This window comes from Oncorhynchus mykiss, chromosome 6 (assembly GCF_013265735.2).
Source record: "Oncorhynchus mykiss isolate Arlee chromosome 6, USDA_OmykA_1.1, whole genome shotgun sequence".
Classification (NCBI taxonomy): Eukaryota; Metazoa; Chordata; class Actinopteri; order Salmoniformes; family Salmonidae; genus Oncorhynchus; species Oncorhynchus mykiss.
In genome coordinates this window covers 91,017,068-91,031,557 of record NC_048570.1, presented here as the reverse complement: position 1 = coordinate 91,031,557, position 14,490 = coordinate 91,017,068, and the positions used below count along the sequence as shown (strand labels likewise).

Here is a 14,490-nt window from a genome sequence, read left to right as displayed (position 1 = left end):
ATAAAACTGTGAAGGACCTCGGCGTTACTCTGGACCCTGATCTCTCTTTTGAAGAACATATCAAGACTGTTTCAAGGACAGCTTTTTTCCATCTACGTAACATTGCAAAAATCAGGAACTTTCTGTCCAAAAATGATGCAGAAAAATTAATCCATGCTTTTGTCACTTCCAGGTTAGACTACTGCAATGCTCTACTTTCCGGCTACCCGGATAAAGCACTAAATAAACTTCAGTTAGTGCTAAATACGGCTGCTAGAATCCTGACTAGAACCAAAAAATTTGATCATATTACTCCAGTGCTAGCCTCTCTACACTGGCTTCCTGTCAAAGCAAGGGCTGATTTCAAGGTTTTACTGCTAACCTACAAAGCATTACATGGGCTTGCTCCTATCTATCTCTCTGATTTGGTCCTGCCGTACATACCTACACGTACGCTACGGTCACAAGACGCAGGCCTCCTAATTGTCCCTAGAATTTTTAAGCAAACAGCTGGAGGCAGGGCTTTCTCCTATAGAGCTCCATTTTTATGGAACTGTCTGCCTACCCATGTCAGAGACGCAAACTCGGTCTCAACCTTTAAGTCTCTACTGAAGACTCATCTCTTCAGTGGGTCATATGATTGAGTGTAGTCTGGCCCAGGAGTGGGAGGGTGAACGGAAAGGCTCTGGAGCAACGAACCACCCTTGCTGTCTCTGCCTGGCCGGTTCCCCTCTTTCCACTGGGATTCTCTGCCTCTAACCCTATTACAGGGGCTGAGTCACTGGCTTTACTGGGGCTCTCTCATGCCGTCCCTGGAGGAGGTGCGTCACCTGAGTGGGTTGAGTCACTGATGTGGTCATCCTGTCTGGGTTGGCGCCCCCCCCCCCCCCCCCCCCCTTAAGTTGTGCCGTGGCGGAGGTCTTTGTGGGCTATACTCAGCCTTGTCTCAGGATGGTAAGTTGGTGGTTGAAGATATCCCTCTAGTGGTGTGGGGGCTGTGCTTTGGCAAAGTGGGTGGGGTTATATCCTTCCTGTTTGGCCCTGTCCGGGGGTGTCCTCGGAGTGGGCCACAGTGTCTCCTGACCCCTCCTGTCTCAGCCTCCAGTATTTATGCTGCAGTAGTTTATGTGTCGGGGGGCTAGGGTCAGTTTGTTATATCTGGAGTACTTCTCCTGTCCTATTCGGTGTCCTGTGTGAATCTAAGTGTGTGTTCTCTAATTCTCTCCTTCTCTCTTTCTCTCTCTCGGAGGACCTGAGCCCTAGGACCATGCCCCAGGACTACCTGACATGATGACTCCTTGCTGTCCCCAGTCCACCTGGCTGTGCTGCTGCTCCAGTTTCAACTATTCTGCCTTATTATTATTCGACCATGCTGGTCATTTATGAACATTTGAACATCTTGACCATGTTTTGTTATAATCTCCACCCGGCACAGCCAGAAGAGGACTGGCCACCCCACATAGCCTGGTTCCTCTCTAGGTTTCTTCCTAGGTTTTGGCCTTTCTAGGGAGTTTTTCCTAGCCACCGTGCTTCTTCACCTGCATTGCTTGCTGTTTGGGGTTTTAGGCTGGGTTTCTGTACAGCACTTTGAGATATCAGCTGATGTACGAAGGGCTATATAAAATAAATTTGATTGATTGATTGATATCTCTAGGCCTATATCTCTATATCTCTGATATCTCTAGGTCCATATCTCTATATCTCTGATATCTCTAGGCCTATATCTCTATATCTCTGATATCTCTAGGCCTATATATCTCTTACATCTGTCTTTGTGAAATTCTAATGTTTGATTATGATGTTGGGTATGACACTGGGTGGACAATAACCTGTCCATTTCTATTATCAGTTTCTATTATATTCTGTGGAACGTCGAGAGAGCTTGTCTGGTAACCATGGTTACACCACAACTGCTGCTTCAGTGTTCTCTATTACAGTACAGACCTCTGCTGTGATAACACCCCATACATGAGAGAGAGAGAGAGAGAGATGGAAACTGTTCTCATGATCTGTTCTCCATTCTTCTCTCTCTCTCTCTCTTTCTTTCTCTCTCCGTCTTCTCAGGGAGTGGAAACTCATGACTCATTCATTTCCCCTCTGGCCAGAGTCCCACAGAGGTCCACTACGGCAACCAGATCCAACGCTACACACACACATTATGAAAGTGGGATCCAACCCCCCCCCCCCACACACACTAGGGCAGTGAGATCCAACACTCCACTCTGCCACAGTTAACCCAGAGAGGAATGTAGTCACTCATGACATCATCCTGCAGGCATGTGCAAACAATCACAGAAACTGGATCTAATTAGAGGACGTCTCACACACACACACACACACACACACACACACACACACACACACACACACACACACACACACACACTCCTGTAGAATCCTTCCAACTACACTGAACAAAAATATAAACGCAACATGTAAAGTGTTGGTCCCATGAACTGAAAAAAATCATCCCAGAAAATGTCCATTCGTACAAAAAGCTTATTTCTCTCAAATGTTGGGCACAAATTTGTTTCCATCCATGTTAGTGAGCATCGTGTGGCATATCAAGAAGCTGATTAAAGAGCATGATCATCACATCCCTGGGTCGCTCCTCTTTTCAGTTCGCTGCAGCTAGCGACTGGAACGAGCTGCAACAAACACTCAAACTGGACAGTTTTATCTCCATCTCTTCATTCAAAGACTCCTTCATGGACACTCTTACTGACAGTTGTGGCTGCTTTGCGTGATGTATTGCTGTCTCTACCTTTGTGCTGTTGTCTGGGCCCAATAATGTTTGTACCATGTTTTGTTCTGCTACCATGTTGTGTTGCTACCATGCTGTGTTGTCATGTGTTGCTGCCTTGCTATGTTGTTGTCTTTAGGTCTCTCTTTATGTAGTGTTGTGTTGTCTGTCTTGCTATGTTGTTGTCTTTAGGTCCCTCTTTATGTAGTGTTGTGTTGTCTGTCTTGTTGTGATGTGTGTTTTGTCCTATATTTATATTGTATTTATGTTAAATCCCAGGCCCCGTCCCCACAGGAGGCCTTTTACCTTTTGGTAGGCTGTCATTGTAAATAAGAAATTGTTCTTAACTGACATGCCTAGATAAATAAAGGTTACATTTTACATTTTAAAGTAAAAAGTCTATCTGCCCGGTACAGTTGAAAACAGGATTTATCAGAGAAGAGCACACTTCTCCAGCGTGGCCAGTGGCCATAAAAGGTGAGTATTTACCCACTGATGGTTTGCTGATGTCGGGTTATGGTGTGGGCAGGCATAAGCTACGAATAAATGTGCCTTTTATTGATGGCAATTTGAATGCACAGAAATAACCTTAAACAGATTCTGAGGTCCGTTGTCGTGGCGTTCATTCACCGCCATCACCTCATGTTTCAGCATGATAACGCACGGCCTCATGTCGCAAGGATCTGTACACAGTTCCTGGAAGCTGAAAATGTCCCATGGCCTGCATTCTCACCAGACATGTCACCCATTGAGCATGTTTGGGATGCTCTGGATCAACATATACGACAGCGTGTTCCAGTTCCCAGCCCATTTCCAGCAACTTCACACAGCCATTGAAGAGGAGTGGGACAACGTTCCACAGATCACAATCAACAACCTGATCAACTCTGTGAAGGAGATGTGTCACGCTGCATGAGGCAAATGGTGGTCACACCAGATACTGACTGGTTTTCTTTATCTAAGGTTTCTGTGATCAACAGCATATATGTATTCCCAGTCATGTCAAATCCATAGATCAGAGCCTAATGCATTTTTCAATTGACGGATTTTCCTTATATGAAATGTAAACTCAGTAAAATCTTTGAAAATACTTCATGTTGCGTTTATATTTTTGTTCAGTGTATATAACGACCTGCCCGTATCACTATCGCTATGGGAATGCCCTTTGAACCCAAGGTGAGTTTCAAAGGGAGTCACACAACTCAACTAATTTTGCACGCCCAATTTTTCAGTTTTTGATTTGTTAAAAAAGTTTGAAATATCCAATAAATGTCGTTCCACTTCATGATTGTGTCCCACTTGTTGTTGATTCTTCACAAAAAAATACAGTTTTATATCTTTATGTTTGAAGCCTGAAATGTGGCAAAAGGTCGCAAAGTTCAAGGGGGCCGAATACTTTCGCAAGGCACTGTAAATGCATGATGTTGAGACGGATTGCTCTTCCTGGAACAAAGACATTGATTACAACACCATAAATAGTTCACCTTGGGAAACAATAAAAAAAAAAGTTATTGAATTGAATTCAGTAGGACTATAAAATACTGCACATGAACCACATGGATGAAACGTGAAGACAACAGAGAGGAACAGCGTATGTAAAATCATTTATTGGTTGAGGACGTATTATAGTTGACATGGCCTTTCTACCAGGCTTGGTGGTTAATATTAACAGTACAGCTTCCTACTTCCTCTACTCTTTAGTCTCAGACATGGAGCTTCACCATTCAACAACAAAATCAAAAATCAAAATCATCTTTACATTTACTTGATACACACAGGTGTGTGTGTGACGGTGTGGAATGTGTGTGAGGGTTAAACATTATGAGATGGTCAACTATAACAATATACATGATTAAGATCAGATTATGGACAGAGCAGAGCACAGAGCCAGGTTACTATAGCCTGGGTTACACCCTATGGGCCCTGGTCAACAGGAAGCACACCATATAAGGAACAGGGAACCATTTGGGATTCAGACATTATAGTTAAGCAGACAGCATCACTCCAAATAACCTTAGTCAGCCAATCACATCGCTCTATCCCACCCACAGAATCAAGGCTGACTAACTGGCTGGTTCACCAGATGTGATTAAGAAACTAAACACGAGCATCGTATTGGTCCAGACAAACCACATGATCTCAACACGAGGACTTCCTACTCCAGATTACCACATTAACAACACACAGGACCAGTTTCCGGGACACAGATTCAGCAGTTTTGGTCCAGTAGGATTCATGTGAGTCCAGGAGGCCAGCCTGTAATTAAGCAATAAGGCACAGGGGGGGTGGTATAGTGCCAATATACCACAGCTAAGGGTTGTTCTTAGGCACGACGCAGCGTGGAGTGCCTGGACACAGCCCTTAGCCGTGGTATATTTGAAATATAAACCCCCAAGGTGCCTTATTGCTATTAGAAACTGGTTACCAACGTAATTAGAGCAGTAACAATTAAATGTTTTGTCATACCTGTGGTATACGGTCTGATGTAGCACGGCTGTCAGCCAATCAGCATTCAGGGCTTGAACCACCCAGTTTGTAATTCTCTATAAATGGTGAGTGTCAACATCAGGCTGTATTTTGTCTGTTTTACAGCAGGCTAGTGTTCTCCGGAGAATCCAGCTGAGTTTAACACAGCATGTTGGTTTTCTTCCATAGTGAGTAGCATGCCAGGGCTAGGAGGCGGTTCCAGACCACTGTGTGTGGTGTGTTGCTCTCTCCTGCGTCTCTCTCATTACCATGACATTCCTTCGCACAGACACTTGACGGCCATCTTTCCTTGTTCCATCGCCATAAGCAACAACAGCCCAGCAGAGAGAAGGAACACAGTGCACATCAAAAATGACGACATTGTACTCTTACTCTCGACATTGTATTCTTCAAATTAAAAAAACAAGTGTAATGAACCCAGATGTTGTTTTCTGTCTAATCTAACCTACTCTCTGACAGGATATGTGTAATCTAAAGAGAATATAGTGACATGGAGTGGCATCTCCTCCAGTATGTATGTAAGCGCTGCATATTAGTCTTTGGCATGGTTCAGTATCGGAGAAGCCCATTGGTTGAGCTGACGTTCACGCCAGACCAATAACAGGAGAGCAGAAGATCAGGTCAATGCTTCATCGTCGTGGATTTAAAAACCTTGTATTTACTTGGTTAAATAACATCCACATACGTTTCCCAGTGACATAGAGGGACATAAAATAAAACCATTAAATCGGAGTCTGAATCGATTTAGAAAAAAAAAACTGTTTTGATTGAAAGAGATCCACCGTATTATCAATTGTAAGACTTTAATTCTTTAAGACTTTAAATTCTTTACGACAGTATTAAGACATCTATAAACGTTCTTCAGGGCTTGAGACTTTTTCAGAGAGGCAGCTGTTCTCATACACTCCTCAGAGTACACTACAGCTGCACCAACCCACCCCAGGAGGTTAAACAGACTGCCCTACCAGGACAACCCACCACATCCACCCCAGGAGGTTAAACAGACAGCCCTACCAGGACAACCCACCACATCCACCCCAGGAGGTTAACAGACAGCCCTACCAGGACAACCCACCACATCCACCCCAGGAGGTTAACAGACTGCCCTACCAGGACAACCCACCACATCCACCCCAGGAGGTTAAACAGACAGCCCTACCAGGACAACCCACCACATCCACCCCAGGAGGTTAAACAGACAGCCCTACCAGGACAACCCACCACATCCACCCCAGGAGGTTAGACAGACAGCCCTACCAGGACAACCCACCACATCCACCCCAGGAGGTTAAACAGACTGCCCTACCAGGACAACCCACCACATCCACCCCAGGAGGTTAAACAGACAGCCCTACCAGGACAACACACCACATCCACCCCAGGAGGTTAACAGACAGCCCTACCAGGACAACCCACCACATCCACCCCAGGAGGTTAACAGACTGCCCTACCAGGACAACCCACCACATCCACCCCAGGAGGTTAAACAGACAGCCCTACCAGGACAACCCACCACATCCACCCCAGGAGGTTAACAGACTGCCCTACCAGGACAACCCACCACATCCACCCCAGGAGGTTAAACAGACAGCCCTACCAGGACAACCCACCACATCCACCCCAGGAGGTTAACAGACAGCCCTACCAGGACAACCCACCACATCCACCCCAGGAGGTTAACAGACGGCCCTACCAGGACAACCCACCACATCCACCCCAGGAGGTTAACAGACAGCCCTACCAGGACAACCCACCACATCCACCCCAGGAGGTTAAACAGACAGCCCTACCAGGACAACCCACCACATCCACCCCAGGAGGTTAAACAGACAGCCCTACCAGGACAACCCACCACATCCACCCCAGGAGGTTAGACAGACAGCCCTACCAGGACAACCCACCACATCCACCCCAGGAGGTTAAACAGACAGCCCTACCAGGACAGCCCACCACATCCACCCCAGGAGGTTAAACAGACAGCCCTACCAGGACAACCCACCACATCCACCCCAGGAGGTTAACAGACAGCCCTACCAGGACAACCCACCACATCCACCCCAGGAGGTTAAATAGACAGCCCTACCAGGACAACCCACCACATCCACCCCAGGAGGTTAACAGACAGCCCTACCAGGACAACCCACCACATCCACCCCAGGAGGTTAAACAGACAGCCCTACCAGGACAACCCACCACATCCACCCCAGGAGGTTAACAGACAGCCCTACCAGGACAACCCACCACATCCACCCCAGGAAGTTAAACAGACAGCCCACCACATCCACCCCAGGAGGTTAAACAGACAGCCCTACCAGGACAACCCACCACATCCACCCCAGGAGGTTAAACAGACAGCCCTACCAGGACAACCCACCACATCCACCCCAGGAGGTTAACAGACAGCCCTACCAGGACAACCCACCACATCCACCCCAGGAGGTTAAACAGACAGCCCTACCAGGACAACCCACCACATCCACCCCAGGAGGTTAAACAGAGAGCCCTACCAGGACAACCCACCACATCCACCCCAGGAGGTTAACAGACAGCCCTACCAGGACAACCCACCACATCCACCCCAGGAGGTTAAACAGACAGCCCTACCAGGACAACCCACCACATCCACCCCAGGAGGTTAAACAGACAGCCCTACCATCACATCAACCTCTCTCTTCCCCCTGTGTAGGAAGCACTGATCAGAACCAAGAGCTTTCAGAACCAAGAGATACAGCAGTCTAGCTAGGGAGGCCTGTCCCGTACCACTGTAGGGGTTGGAGGTCAGGGCCTTATACCACTGTAGGGTTAGAGGTCAGAGGTTAGGATAGTATGTTTAAAACCATGGTTACTTGGTTAGATTACAGTACTGTTCATGTTGCTCTAAACACAGTAAAAAAAAAAACAGAAAATAAATCATTCAGAGAAAATTTAAAAAAAGAAAGCGCCTGAAATGAACTGAAAAAACTAAACAATAAGATGTACAGCTGTAGTTCTAACAATAGTATAATAAACAATAATAATAATAATAATAATAATAACAACAACAACAACATGTGTGTATAGATATGTAGGTACTAGAGAGGGCTATTCCAGTTATTTCTCTTCTCCTCAGATAGATGATGTTACCTGGGTCTCAAATGGAACCCTATTCTCTATAGGGCACGATCACAGCCCCTAGGGCTCGGATCAAAAGTAGTGCACTACGTAGGGAACAAGGGTGCCATTTGGGACTCACAGTCCCGGTCTGGTTGAGGGCGCCTTGCTCCGGGTTTTGGCACAAGACTTTAACGTCCACGGTGAGATGAGACCAGAGGATTGGCTGAAAATGTATTCCATACGGCGAGATGAGACGACGGGACAGGTCTGGGAGACATGACAGGCTCCGCCCCTTACTGGTCCCCCTCCACTCGCCTCTTGCGGACTGGAGAGAAGACAGGAAGAGGACAAGGAGAAGAGGACAAGGAGGAATTGTACAGTGAGATAGAAACTTGATCAAAATACAGCAAACAACATGGTGATCAAACAATCCTAAAACAGTCCCGTGCTGGTCAGAAGAGACAGAAGAGTCCAACCCTATGATTTTAAAGTGCATACAAGCCCATGTCAGAGTCAAACCAGCCTTATGCTAACGAAGAAGTCAAACCAGCCGTATGCTAACGAAGAAGTCAAACCAGGACACGTCAAAACAATGCTTCTCAGATCTGTACTCCAGTAGGTCAGACAGGACAGAGGGAAGGAGAGACCTGTACTCCACTTGGTCAGACAGGACAGAGGGGAGGAGAGACCTGTACTCCACTTGGTCAGACAGGACAGGAGGAGAGAGGCCCTGGGCTTCAGACAGGACAGGAGGAGAGGGGCCCTGGGCTTCAGACAGGACAAGAGGAGAGAGGCCCAGGGCTTCAGACAGGACAGGAGGAGAGAGGCCCAGGGCTTCAGACAGGACAGGAGGAGAGAGGCCCAGGGCTTCAGACAGGACAAGAGGAGAGAGGCCCAGGGCTTCAGACAGGACAGGAGGAGAGAGGCCCAGGGCTTCAGACAGGACAAGAGGAGAGAGGGAACAATGTCAAACGACAGGAAAGAAAGGAGGAAGAGCTCTTTCAACAGGACTAGAAGAAAAAAGTCTGTCTTCAAGAAGAGAAGCTAAATGTCGTCCTCACCAAAGGCCTGGGTATAAAACAACATGAACCAAATCCACCCACCCTCTGCGTCACCATGGAAACAGCTGGAAATGTGTCTTTGAGATGGTAGAATTATGATGTAACCCTGTCAGACTGACTGTAGTATAATATACTGTGTTATAGTCAGTCTGACTGTAGTATAATATACTGTGTTATAGTAACCCTGTCAGTCTGACTGTAGTATAATATACTGTGTTATAGTAACCCTGTCAGACTGACTGTAGTATAATATACTGTGTTATAGTAACCCTGTCAGTCAGACTGTAGTATAATATACTGTGTTATAGTCAGTCTGACTGTAGTATAATATACTGTGTTATAGTCAGTCTGACTGTAGTATAATATACTGTGTTATAGTAACCCTGTCAGACTGACTGTAGTATAATATACTGTGTTATAGTAACCCTGTCAGACCGACTGTAGTATAATATACTGTGTTATAGTCAGTCTGACTGTAGTATAATATACTGTGTTATAGTAACCCTGTCAGACCGACTGTAGTATAATATACTGTGTTATAGTCAGTCTGACTGTAGTATAATATACTGTGTTATAGTCAGTCTGACTGTAGTATAATATACTGTGTTATAGTAACCCTGTCAGACCGACTGTAGTATAATATACTGTGTTATAGTCAGTCTGACTGTAGTATAATATACTGTGTTATAGTCAGTCAGTCTGACTGTAGTATAATATACTGTGTTATAGTCAGTCTGACTGTAGTATAATATACTGTGTTATAGTCAGTCTGACTGTAGTATAATATACTGTGTTATAGTCAGTCTGACTGCAGTATAATATACTGTGTTATAGTCAGACTGACTGCAGTATAATATACTGTGTTATAGTCAGTCTGACTGTAGTATAATATACTGTGTTATAGTCAGTCTGACTGTAGTATAATATACTGTGTTATAGTCAGACTGACTGTAGTATAATATACTGTGTTATAGTAACCCTGTCAGACTGACTGTAGTATAATATACTGTGTTATAGTCAGTCTGACTGTAGTATAATATACTGTATTATAGTAACCCTGTCAGTCTGACTGTAGTATAATATACTGTGTTATAGTCACAGACTGTAGTATAATATACTGTGTTATAGGATTGGCCCAAAAGAGGCTAATCCTAAAAGCTGAGTGATGGTGTGTGTGTGTGTGTGTGTGTGTGTGTGTGTGTGTGTGTGTGTGTGTGTGTGTGTGTGTGTGTTCTCACTCAGGTCATTGTTCTTGGTGATAGCAGCAGCAGCTCTAGCCCGTGGGCCTTGCTGACAGAAGTGGTAGCCAAACTTCACTATGCTGTTGTTGTCCTCCAGCATCTTAGCCATCTCCATCTCTACTGAAGTCCCCAGCTGCTGCCTCTGTAGAGACACACACACACACACACACACACACACACACACACACAAGTCAAGAACTAAACACACACACACACACGTCAAGAACCACACACACACGTCAAGAACTAAACACACACACACATCAAGAACCACACACACATCAAGAACCACACACACACATCAAGAACCACACACACACATCAAGAACCACACACACATCAAGAACCACACACACATCAAGAACCACACACACACAAGAACCACACACACACACACACACCAAGAACCACACACACCAAGAACCACACACACACACACACACATCAAGAACCACACACACACATCAAGAACCACACACACACACATCAAGAACCACACACACACACTCCGCTTGGTCTGACTCCTGGAGAAGTCAACAGTCCTAAATGTTTGGTGACTGTTAGATGATCTTTCTCCGTTTAGATTTTCTACTTTAGATCTGGTTTTAAGTTCCAGCTGAAAACTTTTTACCATCCTGAAAAATTGGACAAAACCCCTGTAGTGAGTTAGTGTGTGTATAGTTAGTGTGATCATGTATGTGTGTATTTAGTGTGATGTGGGTTTATATTTAGTGTGTGTGTTACCTGGTTGTCTATCTTGATCTCAGTGACCGTGAGTGTGTGTGTGAGTGTGTGTGAGAGTGTGTGTGTGTGTGTGTGTGTGTGTGTGTGTGTGTGTGTGTGTGTGTGTGTGTGTGTGTGTGTGTGTGTGTGTGTGTGCTACCTGGTTGTCTACCTTGATCTCAGTGAGTGTGTGTGTGTGTGTGTGTGAGATGTGTGTGTGTGTGTGCTACCTGGATGTCTATCTTGATCTCAGTGAGTGTGTGTGTGCGCGCGTGTGTATATTTAGTGTGATGTGTGTGTGTGTGTGTGTATGTGTTACCTGGTTATCTATCTTGATCTCAGTCAGTGTGTGTGTGTGTGTGTGTGTGTGTTACCTGGTTATCTATCTTGATCTCAGTCAGTGTGTGTGTATATTTAGTGTGTGTATGTGTGTGTGTGTGTGTGTTACCTGGCTGTCGATCTTGATCTCAGTCAGTGTGTGTGTATATTTAGTGTGTGTGTTTGTGTGTGTTTGTGTGTTACCTGGTTGTCTATCTTGATCTCAGCCAGTGTGTGTGTTACCTGGTTGTCTATCTTGATCTCAGTCAGTGTGTGTGTTACCTGGTTGTCTATCTTGATCTCAGTCAGTGTGTGTGTGTGTGTGTGTGTGTGTGTGTGTGTGTGTGTGTGTGTGTGTGTGTGTTACCTGGTTGTCTATCTTGATCTCAGTCAGTGTGTGTGTGTGTGTGTGTGTTACCTGGTTGTCTATCTTGATCTCAGTCAGTGTGTGTGTTACCTGGTTGTCTATCTTGATCTCAGTCAGTGTGTGTGTGTTACCTGGTTGTCTATCTTGATCTCAGTCAGTGTGTGTGTGTGTGTGTGTGTTACCTGGTTGTCTATCTTGATCTCAGTCAGTGTGTGTGTTACCTGGTTGTCTATCTTGATCTCTGTCAGTGTGTGTGTGTGTGTGTGTGTGTGTGTTACCTGGTTGTCTATCTTGATCTCAGTCAGTGTGTGTGTGTGTTACCTGGTTGTCTATCTTGATCTCAGTCAGTGTGTGTGTGTGTGTCCTGGTTGTCTATCTTGATCTCAGTCAGTGTGTGTGTGTGTGTGTGTGTGTTACCTGGTTGTCTATCTTGATCTCAGTCAGTGTGTCGTTGTCTCGGAGAGAGTCCACCAGAGCAGCAGCACCAGCGCTGGTGATGAAGTTAGACTCCAGGTTGAGACTCCGCAACGACTTGTTCGCCTTCAGCATCTCACTCATCGCCTGGGAGGGGGGGTAGTTAGGAGGGGGTTGGAGCAAAAACCTGCACACACACATCTTCACAGACAGACATCCAGACAGACATCCAGACAGACATCCAGACAGACAGACACCCAGACAGACACCCAGACAGACACCCAGACAGACACCCAGACAGACACCCAGACAGACATAGACACCCACAGACAGACATCCAGACAGACATCCAGACAGACAGACACCCAGACAGACACCCAGACAGACATAGACACCCACAGACAGACATAGACACCCACAGACAGACATAGACACCCAAAGACAGACATAGACACCCACAGACAGACATAGACACCCACAGACAGACATAGACACCCAAAGACAGACATAGACACCCACAGACAGACATAGACACCCACAGACAGACATAGACACCCACAGACAGACATAGACACCCACAGACAGATATAGACACCCACAGACAGACATAGACACCCACAGACAGACATAGACACCCACAGACAGACATAGACACCCACAGATATAGACACCCACAGATATAGACACCCACAGACAGATATAGACACCCACAGACAGACAGACACCCACAGACAGACAGACACCCAGACAGGCACCTACAGACAGACATACAGACAGACATACAGACAGACATACACAGACACGCAGACAGACAGACACCTACAGACAGACATACAGACACCCAGACAGACAGACAGGCACCTACAGACAAACATACAGACAGACAGACACCCACCACAGCGATGGGGTCGTTGCTCCGTGTGGCGGCGAGGCTGAACTTCTTGACGTGTGTGTTCCTCTCCATGGCCTTGGCAAACTCCTTCAGCGTGGGAATGGGAATGTTCTGGAACACCAGGAAAATACAGGAGAATCACATCTTGTCTCCTTGTGTGTGTCAGTGAGTTTATATATATATATATATATATATAAATATAAAATGTGTGTGTTTCTGTGTGTCTGCAAGCGTGTGTGTGTGTGCATGTGTGCACAGGTGTGTGTGTCTGCTTGTGTGTGTGTGTGTCTGTGTGTGTGTGTGTCTGTGTGTGTGTGTGTGTGTGTGTCTGTGTGTCTGTGTGTGTGTGTGTGTGTCTGTGTGTGTGTGTGTCTGTGTGTGTGTGTGTCTGTGTGTGTGTGTGTGTGTGTGTGTGTGTGTGTGTGTCTGTGCGTGTGTGTGCGTGTGTGTGTGTGTCTGTGTGTCTGTGTGTGTGTGTGTGTGTGTGTACCTTGATGTTGTTGAGGTTAACCTCCGTCAGCGCAGCGTCATTGTTTTTTATCCTCTGCAGAGTGTCGTCTATGTTAGTGGGGTTGGGAGGCTCATCAAACACGGGGTTCATCTTCTCCCCCTTCACCACGTCTGAAACACATATCATCTGTATCCATCACACCTCATTTATATAGGAGGACTGTGGTCACCAAACAACCAGGTGGAACCAAGAGCAAATATAACCCTGCTTATGTTGGGGTTAGTAGTGTAGCGGTTACATGGTGGTTGTGTTGGGGTTAGTAGTGTAGAGGTTACATGGTGGTTGTGTTGGGGTTAGTAGTGTAGGGTTACATGGTGGTTATGTTGGGGTTAGTAGTGTAGAGGTTACATGGTGGTTATGTTGGGGTTAGTAGTGTAGAGGTTACATGGTGGTTGTGTTGGGGTTAGTAGTGTAGAGGTTACATGGTGGTTGTGTTGGGGTTAGTAGTGTAGAGGTTACATGGTGGTTGTGTTGGGGTTAGTAGTGTAGAGGTTACATGGTGGTTGTGTTGGGGTTAGTAGTGTAGAGGTTACATGGTGGTTATGTTGGGGTTAGTAGTGTAGAGGTTACATGGTGGTTATGTTGGGGTTAGTAGTGTAGAGGTTACATGGTGGTTGTGTTGGGGTTAGTAGTGTAGGGTTACATGGTGGTTATGTTGGGG

General features: G+C 46.0%; 1 protein-coding gene and 1 long non-coding RNA gene across 4 annotated transcripts in view; one reads left to right on the top strand and one right to left on the bottom strand.

Moving 5' to 3' along the window:
• Nucleotides 1-5,140: 5,140 nt before the first annotated feature.
• LOC118964969 lies at nucleotides 5,141-7,849 on the top strand. Its single transcript, XR_005052285.1, has 2 exons — nucleotides 5,141-7,127; nucleotides 7,503-7,849. It is a non-coding gene; the product is annotated as an uncharacterized LOC118964969 (long non-coding RNA).
• Nucleotides 7,850-8,129: 280 nt separating this feature from the next.
• LOC118964968 (tropomodulin-3-like) overlaps nucleotides 8,130-14,490 on the bottom strand; it is a 42,705-nt gene continuing 36,344 nt past the window's right edge. For all 3 annotated transcript variants that reach the window (XM_036981503.1, XM_036981504.1, XM_036981505.1), the window contains exons 6-10: nucleotides 13,809-13,939; nucleotides 13,322-13,429; nucleotides 12,430-12,573; nucleotides 10,602-10,746; nucleotides 8,130-8,627 (exon numbers count right to left, since the gene is read on the bottom strand). In XM_036981503.1, the coding sequence (XP_036837398.1) occupies nucleotides 8,596-8,627; nucleotides 10,602-10,746; nucleotides 12,430-12,573; nucleotides 13,322-13,429; nucleotides 13,809-13,939 (560 nt within the window). In that variant the 3' untranslated portion in view covers nucleotides 8,130-8,595. The remainder of the gene's footprint in view (nucleotides 8,628-10,601; nucleotides 10,747-12,429; nucleotides 12,574-13,321; nucleotides 13,430-13,808; nucleotides 13,940-14,490) is intronic.